This window comes from Amblyomma maculatum, chromosome 3 (assembly GCF_055883805.1).
Source record: "Amblyomma maculatum isolate TAMU_Amacu chromosome 3, ASM5588380v1, whole genome shotgun sequence".
Lineage (NCBI taxonomy): Eukaryota > Metazoa > Arthropoda > Arachnida > Ixodida > Ixodidae > Amblyomma > Amblyomma maculatum.
Window position 1 is genome coordinate 204250248 of NC_139346.1, and position 19983 is coordinate 204270230.

At 46.2% G+C, this 19983-nt stretch overlaps 1 protein-coding gene across 1 annotated transcript in view; it reads left to right on the forward strand.

Annotated features, from left to right (window-relative positions):
- DAT (Sodium-dependent dopamine transporter) overlaps positions 1-19758 on the forward strand; it is a 95413-nt gene extending 75655 nt beyond the window's left edge. Inside the window, exons 11-13 of the mRNA XM_084599320.1 lie at positions 2069-2169; positions 15923-16090; positions 16477-19758. Of these exons, the coding sequence (XP_084455446.1) occupies positions 2069-2169; positions 15923-16090; positions 16477-16578 (371 nt within the window). The 3' untranslated portion in view covers positions 16579-19758. The remainder of the gene's footprint in view (positions 1-2068; positions 2170-15922; positions 16091-16476) is intronic.
- Positions 19759-19983: the final 225 nt, after the last annotated feature.

Genomic DNA, 19983 nt, shown 5'->3' on the forward strand with positions numbered 1-19983 from the left:
AAATTCTCAGTTCTACGGAATGGAATCTCGGAAACTGTCATCACCGCCTGGTCGTAGCAAGCCCCCTTGTGGGTATGCGCCATTTTATGAGGACACAACAAAATGGCCGAGCACTAACTGGACGTAGGGCTTCCTGACATTACGTTTGGCAGGAGCTGCCAACTCGGGACTCTCCTTTCATATGGAAGGATGATATCCCAATCAGCCAGCTAAAACCCTAGCTTTCACGTTATCCCTAGGCCAAGCAGGCACGTTCATACGGCTCGGTTAAAGCCGGGTTTTATATGTTGGCTGGTAGCTTACGCTACGCTATCGCGTCACTGTGCTATCGCGTCATCTCTATAGCGTATATAGCGTCATCGCGAAGATGGGAGTGAAAACAGAGAGAAAGAGGTGCCGTAGTGGAGGGCTTCGGACCCCCGTGCGATAGATACGTTCGCCTCATCGCACTTTGGTGGTCAAAAGAGCCCCCTAGGCATAAATAAAGCTGAAACCATAGAGTAAACTACTATGTGCAAAAGCCATGTCTTTACTTTCAAGCCGAGCCTAAGCGTAGCCATGCAGATAGCTCTCGCGTAACTCCAGGTTTAACCAGAAGCTCAACCACAGATAATTTTATTTGTTAGAGGGAAATGGAGTCTTTGAGGCATAGTAACAGTCAGTGCAATCGTCAACAGCATGAATATGCGCCTCCTGCACGCCTCCTCTCCTTTGCCGATTGACCCTGCACCCAGTTACACGCATACCTCATCCCAGCAAACTTTGCAGTCTCATTCCTCTAGCTGATTTCCGTCACCCTTGCTATTGTAATGCAGCCAGTTGGGACACTATTTGACCTGCTCATGCCTATTCTTGATAATTTGATAAATAACTTGTGTTTCTTCCTCCAGTCCACTGCGCTCTTTCTTTCTCTGAATGTTCAAACGCCATTTGCCTTTACATGGCAGTCTGCGCTGTCCTAAATTTAGTTTCTGCCTTCCTCACTTATTTCCCGCAAAGTTGTAACAGCAACTCTAATCCCTTCTACACTTTAACATCACCATAAGCCTAGGTGTGTTTCATCCTCACTGAAATGGTCTGCTACTCAAGCACTGGCAGTGCACTGGCTCATGGCAAAGCACCGTGGTCGTATTTGTCTCAGTCGTTACATTTCACATCTTGAGTACCTCGGCGAAATGATCTACTGCTGTTACGTAAGCGTTAATATGTGTTTATGCAAACCACGGGGCCCTGTACGAGCGAAAAGTGCAATTTCTTTATCCGCGTCCATCATCCGGTGCTTCAAGAGGCTCCTATAAGTTCTCAGTCGTATTCCCCTGTGTCTTTCGCCAATTTGCACTTCAGCTTGCACGCTCCATTCGATTTCTCAGTGAGCAGTCGTTTAAGCACCCTTATCTCACAGTATTTCCGATATCGACGAATAAAGGTGATACAGCCATGAGTGGAGACGTGAGCACGTGCAAGGTGATAACGGAGAAGAGAAATATAAATGGTGCTCATAAAAGAGGCAGTCGAGAGCGCCAAGGGTGGTACATCCATTTCGAAAACGAGTCAACGATTTTACTAGCGTGACGCACCTTCGAACCACCTCGAAGGCGCTGGTATAAAGAGTGCTTGGTTGAACATTCGTTAGACTACAACGAACTCCCACCTATACCTAAAATATCATGCCTGGTATTCATCATCAAGCATTTTTAGCCAAGAAACTTCCATTGGAATCATTCTGTAATAGAAAAATTGCAATTTTAGAACGCTATAAATAATGCGTGGCAATTTGTGCCCAAGCTGTTGCTTTGAAGACAGGCTGCTATGGAGGCAGTAACAGCGGCAATGGTGCTTTAGCAACGCGGCCGTGTTGCCATGTTGCTGAACGTAGGTACGAGTTTTAGTTTTCGATTTTTAGTGCCAGCTGCCTTAACGAGCTGCACTCTCAACATATAGCTGCAGCGACGAGAGTAAGTGCCTGAACAGAGAACTATATGTAGCTCTTTACGGGAATCGCTTTTGAATAGGAATTGTGCCTGCTCTCGCCATCGCATCATCCAGCGCGACTGTTCACTTTACGCAGGTATCCGAAGATTCTCCGAGGACATCCAAGAGATGCTGGGCTTCCCCGTGGGGGCCTGGTGGAAGTTCTGCTGGGCCGTCGTGGCTCCCTTCTTCATTCTGGTGAGCTCCTATTTCACGCAGTCGCTTCCCCGGCTGCCACGTCAACCAGTGGGCAAACGCACCGTGCGATCTGGGAATTAAGAAGGATACGTGTGGTCGTTGTCGATACTTTAGCCGTATCGTACCTACCAAGATGACTCGGTAACAATGGCGCCAGACTGCCGAGCATGCGTTCGTGGGTGCCATGGGGGCAGCTCTACTCTGGAGGACTTGTCACGACTTCGTATTGCACTGCTGTGCAGCATGCAGCGTTCCGTTCTCTATCGAGATTATGACAAATGTATGCTTACTTAAATGAGACCTTTTAACTGCCCGCTTGCATTTAATGAGGAGCTATGTGCCATATATTAAAACATATTCATTAAGATTTTTCTCATTTTCAGGTCCGCGAGGCTACCGTATATATCAAGGAACTTTTTTGATCCAACGAACTTGCATAGTACGCGGGTTTTATTATATCAAAATGCTGGTTATATTGTGCTAATATTTGCGCGCCCTGCAGTTGGAACTGTACAAGAAAGTCATTAGAACTCTCCAAACTTCAGATGAGATACCTGCCATTGTTCTCAGCCCTTTCACATTTGCACAGTCCTCAAGGGGATGGTATGAAGATCGTGAAATTTCCACCACTGCGTCAAGAAGATGTTCATAGAAATTAGAAAACTAGCCAAAGACCACGCCTCACACCTCGCCAGGACCAACTGGTTCTAGATGTGTGACTTGCTCCAGGGAATGCTCAGCACACGTCGCCTTGGAGCCTTCTCTGGTTCCCTTCTAAGAAACGTAACCTCAAACGGGCTTAACACGGTTTCCGCGGCTCAGACGAAGACTTTATAGACCTCAAGAAGCAATATGTTTGCATGAGCAATTACATTAGCCCACCCCTCGGATACACAGAAGCAGAAAACAGTGACGTGGATCAAGATGTCGTTCTGCAGTGGGGAGCAAGTATACGTTGCACTCGTGGATAGAACATAGCCCACAGCCATGACAAAATTACCAGAGACACTTAACTTCCACCTTTAGGTTCATGGCGAGGTATAGTCTCCGGCTCTCCATGCGGTTCCTCTTACGCGTTCATGCAGGCTCTGCATTTTTAATTACCAATTCATTAGCTTGCGCCTCTAATATCTCACACAGTCTTATTATCGAACACGCCCAAGCTACTTCGTTATCCGCCTACTGCCGGTCGTAAGCGACCACCCGACATAGGTATAAAGCCCCGCTTTAACCAATTCGTACGGACGTGCCTGTGTAGCCTAAGAGTAGCATTCCTGACTCGCAATTTAAAAGCCATGTACCCGTATTCTGAGTTTGCTTAATTTCCAGAAGTTTTGTTTGCGCCCTGACCTCGAGTCATCTGATTGGTTGAAACGTCAGAACCGGAAGTGGTGACAGCCGAAATGACATCCAGTTCCGGCGTCTCCACAAATCAGATGACTTGAGGAGGGTGAAACCGACACTTCTGAAAATGACACAAACTGGACCTCCCGTCTCAGAGCAACCCAATTTGGCAGATCCTGACAACATTGTGATACTTTCACCTAGCGCAGGAACAGTATGGAAACAGAGACCGTAGGTCAGCAAGGCGGCAGTGGAAACTAATAATTCTATGCGTCGTGACGGACCTATGGCGAACCGTGGATGTCGCTGAAAAACAATCGTGGAAAAAGTGCAAAAGTTCGAGTAGTGCGTGTGTCAGTTACCACTCAAGTTTTGTCTTGGTGTTCATTTGCAAGGTTTTTCTTGTGGCTTGGCCAGATATATCCGCGCCGCTGATCTTATATATATACACAACTTGTATAAGGCGAACAAAGTTCTGACCCCCGCCACTTCCTCTGCCGTTCGTGTCGCCGATGGAAGTACAGCTGCTGTCGCTGGAATGCGCATTGCTCGTGTTAGCATTGCCGACCGGACTACTCGTATGCTGCTCACCATTTAGACTACTTTTCTCACCATGTGATTCTCGGTATAGAAATTTTGGCCCCCCATGCTAGCCTTATCGACTGTTCCACTGGCCTTCTACACTTGGACCTCCCGCTCTGCTCCGACAGCGCCTCTAGAAGCCCCGTGTCCGCGCTACTGAATTTGTTCGCCTGGCACCCGAAGCTACCATCTGTGTTCCCATGTCTCCGTTCCCCCCTGTTCATGATGGCGCCTACCTTATTTGCCCTATCACTGATGTTGTTCTTCAGCGAAATGTCATCCTTTCACACACAGTCGTCGCCGCCAACGCACCTACTTTCCGATTCTTAACTTCAGCGTCTCTGCCTAAGCCATTGCTCTAGCGGATTCGTTTCCCATCACTGAACGCACACTTTCTGCTGTCACACCCGAGCTCCGACCTTATCACTGCGCATCCTCGCTCTCGGCCACTTCACATTCCGACCTTACTCATACCATGATTGCGCCCCGCCGGGGTGGCGCAGTGGTTACGGCGCTCGACTACTGTTCCCAAGGACGTGGGATCGAATCCCGGCCTCGGCGGCAGCCTTTCGGTGGAGGCAAAAAGCAAGGCGCCCGTGTGCTGTGCGATGTCAGTGCACGTTAATTAACCCCAGGTGGTCGAAATTTCCGGAGTCCTCCACTACGGCGTCTCTCATAGCCTGAGCTGCTTTGGGGCGTTAAACCCCACAAACAAACAAACAAATCATACCATGATTGCTACAGATCTGCCACCAGACCTCGTCCACGCCCTCTCACAACTCTTAGACATCTCCCATTTCAACCAACGCCAGATAAAGGTCATTGGCCACTTGGTTGACACCACAGGAGTCGAGCGTGACCCTGGGGAAGTCCGTGCCGTCCATGATTTCCCAACTCCGCTTTCCACAACTGATGTGCGCAGTTTCTTCGGCATGTGTTCTCATTTCCGATTGTTCATCCAGAACATCGTCAACGTTGCCCATCCGCTCACTGCTGTCCTCAAGAAGAACGCGCCTTTCTCTTGGGGCCCTGATAAAGATCGTGCCTTTCAAGCCCTAATGTCGGTCCTCACCGCTCCGCCTGTCCTGGCCCATTTCCGCCATTCGGCACCACGAAACTTCGAACCGACGCCAGTGGCCATGACATTGACGCTATTCTTGTCCAGTCCCAGCATGGCGTTTCCCGTTTAATTGCCTATGCCAGTCATCTGCTATCTCCATCCGGGCGCAACTATTCAATTACCGAACAGGAATGTCTCTCACTTGTTCAGGCATTGACTAAATTCTTCCCTTATTTCTATGGGAGGCCCCTTTTCCGTAGTAACAGACCACCATGCCTTGCGTTGCTCCATCCCCTTCCACTCTATCCCCAGCTACAAGTTCGATGTCACATAAAGGACAGATGTAAATGTCATAAACCTTGGGGTGCGAAACCAAGCTGAAGGATGGGGGTGGCAGCTCCTGTCCCTACAGGGCTGGGAATGGCAGGTCCCCGCCATTTGCGGCCAGGGTTAGCCTGCCACCGGTAGTTGTACATCTTGTAGGCCTTCATTGCACCGAAGCATTGCACCGTCGCCACCGCTTCGGTGGCGGACGACGGCTGTTGCGATGCGCGTCTTTTTCTCTCTCTTCTTTTCTTTCTTCTTTACTTTCTTTCTTTCTTCTCTATTTGCTCCTCTGTCCGCATGAGGCAGCGAAGGTGACTCAGCTGCAGAGCCAGTAACAGGCCAACAGGCAGATGCATTTTCTCTTACTTCTTCCTACAGGATCGGGAGAACGGTGGCTGCTCTTGGCCTTACGGGGCTAGGACTGGTATGTGACTGTCGCTTGCGGCGCTGGTTAGCATGCCACCGAATTTTTATCTGTTGTAGACCGTCATTGCACCCGCTACCGTTTCGGTGGTGGACGACGGCTGTTGCGTTGCGCGTCAGTTCCTCTCCCTGTTCTTTTTCTTTCTTTTCTAATTTCTCTCTTCTGTCCGCACGAGGCAGTGGAGGTAGCTCAGCTACAGAGCCAGTAGCAGGCCCGTGCATTTTCTTTTCCTTCTTCCTGCAGTCGGAACAGCAATAATTTTTAACGTGCGCTGACATCGCTAAGCACACGGATGCCTCTTCGTTTTGCCTCCATCGAAGCGCAACCTTTCCTGCAAGTCAATTAATATATGCAGCACTGCAATGAACGCCGATAAGAGGCAAAAGATGAGAGTCAAATGACAGGAAAAGAAGGGTAGGCTTTCGTAAGACTCCTGTTAAGAGACATCTAAGAGACACTCTAATTGTTTTTTCTGTGGACACCTGAACCGCATAGCAACAGTTTGTTTTGTTCCTTGAAGGTCAATGAAAGTCAAATTGAAGACCACGCGAAGACCGGCTTTATCTATCGTAGGGAAGCTTTCGCTATAAGAGAGGCCCAATTATTTCCAACGTCTGCTTTCGGGGTCGACGATGGGTTCGAGTCGTCCCCGTCCATTAGCGGGGATAGTGTGTATCGACGGAATCTTGCGCCCACTTTGGGAGCCTACATACGCGCGCGCGGCACCACACGGGCTGATGCGGTGCACCGGGGGAACACCGTATATGTAAAGTAATTTTTCCAAGAGAATCGCAAACGCTTAACTCAGTGACGGCGCCAGCGGTTGCGAAGCGTGGTGATAGCCATGCCAAAATATTGTCGAGCCACGGAAATATGTGCCGAATGCCTAATTCGGTCGGACCTAGAGGAGGATGTGGTTTTTACCATGATGCAGCCCTTATTTGCCTTTCCCTGGGTATGTGAATCTCTGCCCACAGCCTTTTATTTTTTTACGTTTACGAAGAGCAATCTTTGCATAGACAAAGTGACTGCCTTCCAGCGGCACACCGATGAAATCAAACACGTCTGAGTTTGTGGCCTGCGGCCGCATCGCAAGAGGGCACTCACGGTGAATTCCATTTTCACCACCTGGCTCAACGCGCATTGAAAAATTTTATCATTGCCACTTTCTTTCACTTTATTCCTTGAGCGCATGTTCTCTTTTGCTGGACTTGCCAAAAACAGATTCACAACAAAGTGAAGCTGAACTCCTTTATGGCTATATGACTCAAATTCCATCTAAAAGTTCTTTAAATTTTCGGCTTAAATGACTCAAAATGTTCCGACTTAACTATTGGCTAGATTCTCTAAAATCACTCTGGCAAAACGCCATCTATTCTAGAAAAGTTATGTGCTCACCGATTGAACATTTATTCAACTTTGTTTATTGCAATGCAGCCATGGCTTGAAGACCAAGCAAAAGGGCTAAACTTTCATGCTCTATTTAATTGAGAACGCTGTAATTCATTCTTCAATCGTCAATAGAATATTTTAAATATCGTTTTTGTTCTTTTTGAATCAAAACTGGGCGCTAATGTCAAGTAGCTCCACTACTTTCAGCTTGATTTCTGATTCCTTTTAGTATCTCCCCAAAGGCGACACTGGACTAATATGTGTTAATAGAATTTCGTTCCGTGTACCACTTAACATGAAATTAATTTACCTACCAGATGCGTTCGCTTAAAATAGACAATTCTGTGCTTGTCATAACTTACTAATAATATCTTTGTTCATTTGCTTACTATTCCCCATGCAGTAAATGTTTGTAGTGTTCGTTATGTCCTCAACCATAGCGGTTTAGTTTGTGCTCCCAGGTCTCGTAATTTTGTTTATTTCTAGAGCGTTTTGTACGTATTTGCGGTAGATGTGATACCTCCTGTAGGAGATGCAGTATGTAGAGATAAAAATAAAAGTAAAATGTCTGTAGCCGACCAGACGTGTTTCCGTGAAACCCTCGACGATATCTATAGCACCTTGATAAACTTGAAGGTCTCTGTAGGCTGATACACGTGCTAGAAAATTATCATGCTTCAGAATAACTGCTATCTTATATATCAGTGGAATTATATGGACTTTGAAGCTCCTTTCAAGTACGCCGACAGTGGAACGTGCGGAGTCGCACTTCCTGTGATGAGTTATTGACAGCCTCTGTGGTCTGATCAAGACTGCGATATAGGCACGTGTTATGCACGTAGTTATTTCTATAGACATAGATCACACGAAGAATATTTAATTTCTTATCAACACGGAGGCCTTCGAAAAAGGTGCAGATTTAATGCAACTATACAGTGGGTGCGTTGCTTAAGCATGGTCTTTATCGGTAGTATACATGTACCCGCCGTGGTGGCTCAGGGGTTAGGGAGCTCTGCTGAGCCCAAGTTGGCGGGTCCAAATATCAGCCGTGACGGCTGCTCTTCGATGAAGGTGAAATTCAAGGTACCCTTGGACTGGGCGATGTCAGTGCACGTTAAAGAAACCGAGGTGGTTGAAATTTTTGGAGCCTTCCAATGCGGCATCCCTTATAATGAGTCGCTTTCGGGCGTTAAGCACTATAAGTCAAGTATGTGTCATGCTGTCTTTCGATACATTTTCCGTATCAGCATCGGTAGACTGCTGGTGGAAAATAAACGTGTCGGAGTATTGATACCTAAAATACGTTTTGGCGCACCGTGTACTTAGAGAATATTCAAAAGAAAGATGTGCGGCTCTCATGGCTGCGCTGAGCCATACTTTGAGCAGGCGGCGCTGGGGTAGAACGCTGCAAAAAAGAGATGGGAACAGGCGATGCCAGTATTTTGTCTCCCTACGCTCGTTATCTATAAACTGGACGATATGCAATGCTCATCTTCGATGAACTAAATGGCAAAAGGGGCAGGAGACCAGCTCACCGTTGTGGTCAAACAACTTTAACCGCTCATTTAGGCAGCGGTTGGTCGCCAACGGAAATGAAAAACTTTCATCATCGGGGTCAGAACGTTACATAACGTTTCTTGATTACTTTGTAAGCATGATAAAGGTCACACACATGCCGGTCAGTAAGGTCACAACTGCTGGCAGCATGAAATGTATCAGGCGACGCATTCCGTTCTTTAGCGATAATCATTGCCCCAGGGAATCAGAAAGGTATGTAGTGAAAAAAATTAAGAAATGATTAAATAATGCAAAATGGTCTCCTGATTTCATAAAGTCCATGAGTGAGCGATGAAGTGGTCCCTGCGTTCAGGTAGCATATAAAGCAGGATTTCTCTATGAAAACCCGCTACTGCCAGGTGCCGGATTCGTGTCGGTTTCAGTGCTGCGAAGTCCCCACTTCGAGTGGTGAATGCCGGCTTCAATATTCTCGCATTTTCATATCGGGAACCCTAGGCGGGGATATAAATGGCGGTAATAAGCCCACGTCCAATTGATGGCGGGAAGGGGGGGGGGGGGGGGCGACACTGACCCAGATTCTCCGAAGCGCAACGTCCTCCTCTGCGCGAGTGAGATCGCGGGGTAGGGGTACCGCATACGATGGGATAAGAGCGCGCAATTTGGCGCCGGAGGTGTTCTTGATAAAAGTAAGTTAATGTCCAAATAAAAGGTCGGGGCACTGATGAACTGAGGTCACGAGGCGGATCGCTAAAATCTTCATAGCTTTGAGAAAGCAGTGGGTTCCTTTTAATCATCTCAATACGTATACACAGCGGGATGCATGTCGCGAGCGGATGGGTGTCTTGACGTAATGTTGGACAGCGGCTGACAAGTCGAAGCAATCGTATACTTCTCTAAGGGCGTGAGGGCGGATGAGAACGTGGTCCGCAGTAATCATAGTTGCGGCGGCCAAGAGAAGAGTGCCCCTTGAACTGTAACGAGCTCTGTACAAAACGATGCATGCGGTTGCATATGTTGAAACCTAGATATCTGATTAAGGCCACGTGTGCATGGACTGCTGCTCTTACTTCGCAACTTTGCACGCTTACATCCACGTAGACAACAATAAACCCTTGAGGCAGGGGAGCGTCTTGCTTTTCAAGTCTGGCGAAGAGACGATGCTGAGTTGGCAGACGTTGGTCTGCGATTATCGGTTGCCACGTTGTCGCTTAGCTATACAAACTTCCAGGGAAGCAGAACTGGCGTTTGGCGGCTGAGGAGTGGAGTATGAAGTTGCATCAGCTTTCATTGCTTCCGTATACAGTGCGTTAGATTGCCCTTACGTCTGCGGATATCACAGCATTGCTGCACCAGTTCATCGTTGTTGTTAAGCTGCGCATTCTGTTGTAAAGCTACGACCGGTGTGATGCTGGGAAGGCACTTGATGGTCCTGATAGCTTCTCGGTCCAAGAAGTCAAGGCAATCTCATTGTGTTCGTGTAAGATGTTGAAATTGCGCTTGATAAACAATACACGACTGCACAACCGCCCTCACCAAATGGCATGGAACAATCGAGCAAGAGCCACCTATTTTAGGAGCAATTCTTCTATTCAAGGCCAAAGTCTGAATATCTTGCTTGTTTGCCTTAAAAAGCCAATAAGTCTCTGACCCTGATTAGTGAATTATCAAGGTTATAATTTTTATTATCAAACTTTCTTGTGGTGGGCTGTTTGATAGGAAAAAAAAAAAACGAATTGGGCATGCAGCAAGCTTACGGCCTCCTTATGGGTTAGCGATTAACATGTATTTAGTTTTACTCACGGAAAGCTGGAGGCCAATGAATGGAGCATAATTGGAGGTAATCAGATTCCAAGGCTGATTGAAGGGCAGCTTCCTGAGTAAGCAGATTTCAGTGAGTGTTAGTGCTGTACACCAGGATGTCATTAGCATATTGCAAAAACTTAATTTCAGATATGCAATGTAAGGGCCATGTCAGCGGGGAGAAAGCAATATTAAATAACGTCGGTGACAATACCGATCTCTGGGGCATGCAGCATAGCGAAACAAATGATCGAACCACTTCACCATGAGGCGTGCAATTTTTTCTCCATTCCAAAACGATTCGGCAAAACTGCGCAAACTAAGGGAGCATGCCAGTCGAGTCCAGGATGGCAGTAGGGCTAATGTTGCCGTATCCCTTTCCAGTGTTCATTGCTAAAACTGCACGCATATTAATGAGAAAGCATTACTTCGCTTTGTTCACAGATTTCTGTCCGCAGACCGCGTCCGCAGACCACGTCCGCAGAACATGTCCGCAAAATCGGGCCGTGCAAAATTGTAAGGAATATAGAAGTGGTAGAGGTTAATGAGTGGTGTCAATCGATAGAGGGTGATGTAATGTTGTGTTCGAAAAATATTTAGGCCTATACGTTAATTAGGTAATTAATTAGAGGCAAAAATGTAAAAGTAAAGGCGAAAATGGTCTTATTAGCCAATTGCTTGGTGCCGCATTTGAATGTATCAAATTCTACAATAGTTAATAAAATTAGTCAATTAGGGTGACATCAAATGTATCAAATACAAAATAGTTAATTAAATCAGTCAATTAAAGTGACGTCAAGGGTGTGACGTCACGCAACCTGAAGTCGAGCCAAATAAAAAGCCATATGAAAGGATTGGCTCGCAATTTTAAAGTACCAAAGACTAAAATAATTAATTAATTCAGTCAATTAGGGTGACATCAAGGATGTGACACCACGCAACGGGAAGTAGAGCCGAAAAAGAGCATAAGAAGCGATTGGCGCGCAATTTGAAAGTGACAAAGACTAAAACGGGTAAACAAGAAGTGAATTAAGCAACTAGAAGCAACCAGAAGCAGCCAGAAGCAACCAACAGCGGCATCCGTGCTTTCGCATTACCCCTGTGCAAATTCTGCAGTGCTCTAAATTTTTTGCGGCTGCGGCTATAGATGACAGAGCTGCTGATGCGAAGCAGCCAACCTGTCCCCTGTAACTATGTATGGACTAAAGCCAATTTGAGCAGGGTGATAGAAACCGTGCTACTTCCACCACGACAGTGTCTGCCAGCTTGCGCATATTGTTTGTGGTAAAGACATCGGTCGTCAGTTCGCAGTCTGTGGGAGGCTTTCTTGGTTTCGGGATAGGAATCTTGACAGCGGACTTTCAGCTCTCGGGTACGACACCTTCCAGCCATACTTTGCTCATGATGTCATAACTAAGGTAGTGAAATGCTATATACTCAGGCTCTTGTAAACCTCATACTGAATAACTTCAGTACCAGGCGCTGTTTTCCGTTTTGCTTCATCTGTTGCAGCCAGCAACTCACGCATAGACTCGCAATTCCGGCTGCGCCGGCAACTGGTGGAAGTTGAAATTGTGGCAACAGATGGAACAAGGAGGACAAAGTTAAGCATCAAGTACAACTAAAGGTGGCTGATATGAAAAGACAGTTTAAGTAACCCCATATTGTTATCATTTGGCGCCACCATCCTTGGGCACAGTCACAGGTCTGTTTTCACCGCCATGCAAATTTTTTTTTACTGGAATCAAATCGTTTGCCTTGCTAAATATTTAAACATCACTTGTTCTACAATAGCAGTGTCAATCTCCCGTGTGCGTTACCACTTTTCATTTTATATTTCATTTATTTCCCTTTTTGTTTCCTTTCCTCTACCTCTTAAATAACTTTTCTTTTCTTTCTTTCTTTTTCACGCCAGTATACTTCAAAACTTTTCTTTGCTACCCAATTCTTGGCCGATCCCTCTCTGTGGGTATGTGCCATACGTTACTTGGTCAACAACAACAACAACAACAACATCTCAGTGCTTTTAGGAAATCGTGAGACTTCATCCTTCCACTCCTTCATTGTTTTATGGAAAAGCTGCTCTTACAAAAGTGTTCTTGCAAACATTGTCGCTAGCGTAGGTTGTGTAGTATGCCATGTTCGTCTAGTAGTAGCTTGCTGAACGCCATTCGGAAGATTTAGTGCAATTTGTCCTGACAAACATTTATGAAGAAATGGAAGTAGACTTATGTTCAACCGTATACTTGCAACCCTGGAATCTGATGTTATTACATTAATTAAGAAGGAGAGTCTAGTCTTCTGTATTTGCCGTATATAAATTTTACTGCCTTACTCTGAATACGCCACAATTTTCCCATATTCTTTCTTGGTGTAGGGATTTCACAGCACTATACGCGGAAAGCTTTGTACTCACGGGAGCATTGTTTACTTTCTTTTCAGAAAGCATTAACTTTGAAATGCAGAAGCACATATATTCGAGATGTGTGTGAGCCATGGTAGATTATTCGTCAGGGTTGCTGTTTAATATTTATACCAATAAACTTCGCAAATCGCACTGCTCCGGTAATAAGTAAATATGCTGGGACGCTTGTTTCTTGTTATACGTAAGAGAACAGCTTTTTTTTTTTTTTTCATGTTTAGCTCTATGCCCCACTTTGCACGCCAAGTATCTATTGCCTCAAACTACGCCTGCAGAGAAGCGTAAGTGTTCTTCGCATGAGATCTTTTTGAAAACAACACAGCCGTCTGAAAATAGCCTGACTGACGCCTCTCTATTTCGCCCCATCGAACTGTAAAACTATCGAATTTCGCGCAGTATACGAACGTTGTAAATATTCTCTGTCAATCTTGTTGGTCGGTTTTGTTTTTCAGGAGTTACCGCAAAATTTTCAACTCTTAACATCTCTTATACAAAAAGCTGGTGGAAAAACCTTTCGACTTTTCTAGCCGAATGGAGCTTGTGATGATTTGCAGGTGGCCAAGCGCTCACTGGCCGATTTGCATCAAGAACATTGACTTAAAGGATATTTTGCTAATCTGCTAATGGAAGTCGTTTTTTTTTTTTTTTCAAGGTAACCGTCGATTCAGTAATACTAGGCTAATGTTTTAAATAAATTCCGAGAAAATAACTATTTTACAATTTACTACTCACAAAAATACCTGCAAATAGACGTCGCCTATATTTTGTTTTCTCAATGTAACCGTTGGTTCAGTAGCATTAGGTGAATATTTTATATGCATTCCGAGAAAATAACTGCTTTACAATTTACTGCTCACAAAAGAGACACTCGGCCGACTATCATTACTTCATCGCGATCGGAAAGTAATCGCAATTACATATTTTTTTTTTTATTTTCTCAGTTCAAAAAGAGTTAACTGGGTGCAGCTGCCGCAAAAATTCAAGATTCTTTAATTTAGTCCAGTGCACATGGAGCTGAGCTTCAATTTAGATGGGCCGCGATATGTTTGCCCTGCTTTAAAAAGAAGCTGCTCTTCTCTACGCCGAAAAGGCTATCAATTGTGATCGATGCATTTTACGCAACCATGCCTTCACCATGATTGAAAACTGGCGCTGCGAAAATTTTCAAAAGTATGTTGTGATGTGCGTGTTGGTATGAAATGCCACTATCCGTGTAGCTTCCCTTTTTCGTGCATCGTTGCATACGCGGATACTCGGATCGGGCCTTCAAAGTGCCCGGTAGGTCACATCTCTGCCATCCAGAAGAACAGTGGAGCATTTCCTCGATACAGCAATATCCACTGTGATTGATTACGAATTAAGAAAACACCGGGATATTAGATTTCTCGTTTATCGCGATTCGGGACGGGTGTCAAGGCTCCAAGTCCACGAGATGAGTTGAACAAATGGTGGCGTTATACATTATTTAGAGTCATGGTAAACAAAATTACAGGGTCTCTTAAGATATCTTCTAAGAGATGAACGGCGAAAGCCTACTCTTCCTCCTCTTATCATTCGCCTCTTTCGCTTGCCTCTTCTCTTTATTTCCCTTTCTTTCTTTCTTTCTTTCTCTTGGCCTCTCAATGTAGTCATTACTAGTTATTACTAAGCATTTATTTCTAATGAATTTTAGTCCTTACAAATTGCCGTTAGTCATATTGCTCATTTGTAGTCACTACAAGTCATTTTAGTCATTACTACTCATCATTAAGCATTTTAGTCATTTTTAACCAATTCCAATCGTTGCAAGTTGCCGTTAGACATATTGGTCATTTGTAATCCTATAAAGTCATTAGCAGTCATTACTACTCCTTCCTAAGCATTATAGTCATTACTAATCAGTTGTAGCCGCTACAAGTCGTAGTTAGACATACTGGTCAGTAAAAGTTCTTAGTAGTCATTACAAGCCATTACAATTCATTAGTAGTCATTTTAGTCATTACTACTCATTACTAGACATTTTAGTCATTCTAATCAGTTGTAGTTGTTACAATTCGTCGCTAGAGATACGGTTCATTAAAAGTTAATAATAGTCCTCATAACCTCTAATAATCACTATCAATCATTTTTTCTTCTTTAACCTGTCTTCTAACCTGTCTTCATACGGTGGAGATTTCGTGACGACGCACTATGAGCCTAGAAAAGCTTTCGCCTTAAAATAAAACATCGGCACGAAGGTCGAAAGCTACTGGCTGCACGCGACTGTTTCCTCACAGGAGCGGCCAGGGAGATTCTGCTGCGTCCCTTCCAGGCAAAGCAGCACTGCCTTCGACGGACGCTCTCGACGGTCGCTCCCTCCAAGCGGCAGTGCTCCTTCCTTCTTATATACACCGGAAAACCGTTGCCACTTGAATCGACCAATCCGGAGGCAGCAGTTGACGGCGGCCCAAGAGGTCCAATAGCGAGCGCACTGGTCTCCCGCTTCGAATCTGCCGCGGCGCGATGAGAGGCGCCACAGCCTGCAGCATGTTCAGATTTGTCCGACGCCGGGTCTTCCTTTCAGTGCGCCACTGTAATGGGGCGCAGCACCAAGGCTTGTCAAGGGACGTTAACAGGAGAAGTTTGACGTCCTGCTGCCGCTGGCACCCGCTCGGCTTCTGTCGTCGATTGCCGGTGGAGCCGCGCGAACTTTCACACTGTAGTGGGGCTCGTGCAGCAGCTTTTGAGTGCTTTAGGGAAGGTAGTCATTCTCGTCGTTCGAAAGGCATATAAAGTGAACGATACATGTTGCATGTTTGTGCGACGAGATAGAAGCGTTGACCGCGTTGGAGGTTGTAATAAGACTGTTTCGAGTGCTCAGGCGCGGCGTGAGAATGTTGCAGACGAGACGTGTGTATGCGCGCAGGTGATCATCGCCAGCGGCCTGGTCAACTACGAGCGGCTGTCGTACAATGAGTACAAGTACCCGTGGAGCGCCGACGCGGTGGGCATCTGCGTGGCCGCTTCGTCGGTGCTCTGCATACCCGCCTTCGCCATATGGAACCTGGTCCGGACGCCCGGCACCCTCACACAGGTGAGGAGGAGAGTGGCGCATCTATAACGGCCTGCTGGCTGTCCTTAAACGGAAGCCACGCTTCATTATACGGTATCAGCCTCTCTTGAAGTGTAAAGAAAACTTTACTGTGAGTAAGCCCATAAATATGAGAGTGACAAGCTTACCAAATTTGTCAACAGGAGGTAGTCGCAGCTGGCGCTAAGCAAGTACGATCGGACGTCACTATATCAAAGAGGCGTGTCTGCATGGCTGATTAGGATTAGCTCTATAGCGCTGCTGCTAATGGCGATGTCGTCTACGCCATAAGCGAATGGGGGAGGAAAGTGGGGACAGGGTGCGAAACAATAAACGAACGCGCCCTGTGCATTCTTGTCATTTACCTTTTCTGTGCGTGTCTTTTTCAGCGGCTTCGACGGCTAACAACGCCGTGGCGCGACCAAGAGTGCGACCTCAAGAAAGACGCCAGCGTGCACCTGACGTCCGATCCACCTCCGGTCAGTGTCTAGGAGGCGGATGACGACAGGAGATACTCTACTCGCCTTTCCCGTTGAGCAAGTGGAGAGGAACATGCCGCGGACACTCTCCGAACCAAATGCTCCGAATACTAAGCGCCTCCAGCAGGCTTCGACGATGTCGGGTGTGGCCCACAGTCCGGTCGCAGTTGGAGCGTGCGAAGGATGCGCGGCTACGCTTTCGAGTGCATAGCGGGAAGCTACGTGGGTCTATTGGATGTTCGCAAGCAAAGCTTTGCTCCATGAGTTGCTTCAGAGTCGCGTATACCGCTAACCCTCAGCTTCGGGGAGTAGCGGTTCAATATGCCACGCTGAACGGCCACCAACTCAAAGCTTTCTTTCTTTTTCAAAAAGCAGCGTGCGCTTGCAACCACCAAGATGGCGCGCCCGATGAGTCCCTGCACACTTAGTTTGTATTGGTTCCTTTCTGAATCGTGCTGCTTCGACACATATCGCCGAGTGCGAGGAGCGACAGGGCAGCAGCCGAAATCTGTACCTTTTTCGGAACCTGGTTAAGGGACAACGGGGGCATAAGTTAACGACTGAGAGAGTCCTAACTTCGTGCTCGTTTAGGCGACATTGCTGAACAGGAAGAGGCTTCCTGCGGAGCGACCTCAGACATCAGGTGTGCGGTGATTGCTAACGGGGCCTTGCTAACGGCTCTCTAACGCGTACATATGCAGGTGCCTGTGCGCGCATGTCTCCAGCTTCGTGCGTCCTTCCCAAAGTGCGTGGAGTCTGCAATACTTCAACACGACTGCCACTCCTGAGTATAGCTGACGCTCGCTGTTTTGTAAGGTTTCCTCTCACTGGTGGAAACAGCGGACAGAGCAGCGGACAGGGCAGCTGACAGGCAGTTTTGCATATTTATAACCTAATCGAATGAAGCATATGCAGTGTTCTGCAGACAGAGCAACAGAAAACAAACGATGCTTAACCTCACCCTAAAGAACAGAGCACATGTAATCAATAGGATGTATTTGTCTCTTGCATTGTGCGTGCTCACGTGACCTATGCTAACTACTACTAAGCAGCGCCGTATTCGCTGTGAACAACATTCCAGTTTTCAGTAAAGAGCGTCTTACCTCTTCCTGATAATTAAACAAGCTAACTTTGTTAATAATATAACCCCGCAGCAAGAAATGGCGTCCCTAACAGTTACCAAGCTTGCAGAAGCGAAAGCCGCGGTTTGAATGCAACATTTTCAGTACAAATATATATATATATACACATATTTTTTTCTCCTTCTTCGCGGATTGAAAGACGACCGTCAGCACAGGGAATATTTATGCAGCTATATGAGAACTTGAAGACTGCGGACGAAGAAGACTGAGGCTCTACATTTAAGACTCTTTTCTCTATTCCATAACATAGAAATAAGCTTGCTTAATTGCCAGCTTCGAGCAAAAAGTCACAGGACTGAAGATTATCTGCATTTGCAGTCTGTCGCAGATTTCGTGCAAGCGCGGGACAAAATAGCTGCCTGTATCCCTTGTGAATTTACACGCCCTCCATCAAAGTGTTTTACGCTGTCGTCTTTTAAAAGAAAACGGGTAAAAAACGTTTCGCGCATGATTACACGAGCTGAGCGTCAATGTTCGCCGCTTTCACTCTGTACTTGACGAAGCATTCGTTATACTGCGGCGCAACTATTCGTGTGCGTTTTGTAAACCTACTTGTTATAATATATAGATTTGCGCTTGGTCGAGGCTCCACGTTTATGCAAGAAAAGCCGCCGATGTGCGCACCTGGACGTTCTCCTCGTTAAACATTTTCTTCATTAAAGTGTATAGAACGCTCAGTTGCATGCGAGCAACAAACCACTTAGTTTAGCGCGGCTTAGAGTCTGTGTCATGCGTTAATTTATGCGGGTGCCATGTGTAAATGTCATGAATTTGTGTGTGCAGCTGTATTTCACACACTGCAGTGTCGAGCTGCTGTGTCTGGTCTGCAACTGTGAATATGTGGTCTGTTATGTGTCTGTACGACTATGATAGTGAGATAGATCATGTATAGTCACGTTTCGACTGACGGAAGTATGTGGACAGTAATTGTTACCTACTCGTGTACACGTTGAAACTATTGCAAGCGTCGTGGACGTGTGCGTGCATGATGTATACCTTCAGCGTGGAGGCATTTACCCCTTTTCGCTTGGTTTGTCAGCTGAAAGCAAGACGAAATGAAAGGTTGACAAGCAGCGATGTTTTCTAGTCAGCAAATAGTCGATCTGGGACTATCCGAGAGTAAAAATCAAATTTGCCCGGTATTTCAGCCTACATGAACAACTGAATGAACGCAGCGAAGTAAACACACCGAAATACACTTAGTTCATTTTCGATCTTGCGGCAGTTTCCTGCTGGCCCTTCACTTCGCACGCGGGCAAAGGACGTGTTTACTGGCGTTGTACAGATGCCGAAAAAACAATGACGTCCTTCTGTTCGACTCCGCGCACTCCAAGACCGTTTCAGGAGAGCAGTGGCCGATAGCGCGTGAGAAAGTGACATGAACATCAAATAGAGACAGCCTGTTAACACTCCAGTGAGGAGGCTTCAGAACGCACACAGGGCATTTTGGTTTCTTGTGTGACAAGTTATTCGCAAGGTAGAGCCCGGTAAGAGTGGGGGAGAGAGCAATGAGGCGAAAAACCTGTCATGCCCTACCGTATAAGTTTATGGTTTTCTTCGAAATCTATATAGGCTTGTGGCGTGGCCATCAACGTTCTGGTTGTCTCGGAGTAAAGTCTTTGAACATGCCGGAGCGTCAAGAGTCTAAAAATTATCTTCAGACCAGAGACGCGAACTGCGCATTAGCACCAAAGCATCCTTATCAGACGTTGTAAGTTTCGTAGATGATCAATCAGCAGGTGCTCAAACTTTTTCCAGAGATCAACAACCAGTCCTCATAAAATAAACGCCACCAATAGGCCATCTAACGATCCATTTTCGTCATTACACGTGTCTCTATCACCTCGGCAAAATAACGAAGCGAGGAAGAAAATAGGCACCACGGAAAATTCTGGGAGTCATTGATATCAGCGATAAGAACGACACTCATCAGGACAGCCTCGCTACCCTTGTCGTGCAGATAACGTTCGATGAAAGACGTTTTTGCTTTAATTCACTAGGTGATATGTCGCCCGTTTTATTTTATTTCAACTCCGTAACAAAGGGAACGACTCTGTAGTTCATAGTGTAGCAGTGCGTCCTATGATATCTATTTTTTTTAATTTTTTTTACCAACCTGAATGTCTATGCTGCCCTGAACCTAGAGGAGCGAAGCTGAGCAGAGCCTGCTCCCGAGTGTCCCCGCGGCATTTGGCCTTAGGAGAGGCACAACTGACCCTGAGCTATTGGTATCCTGAACGTAAATGAATCAGCTATTTTTGCAAGGTCTAAAATG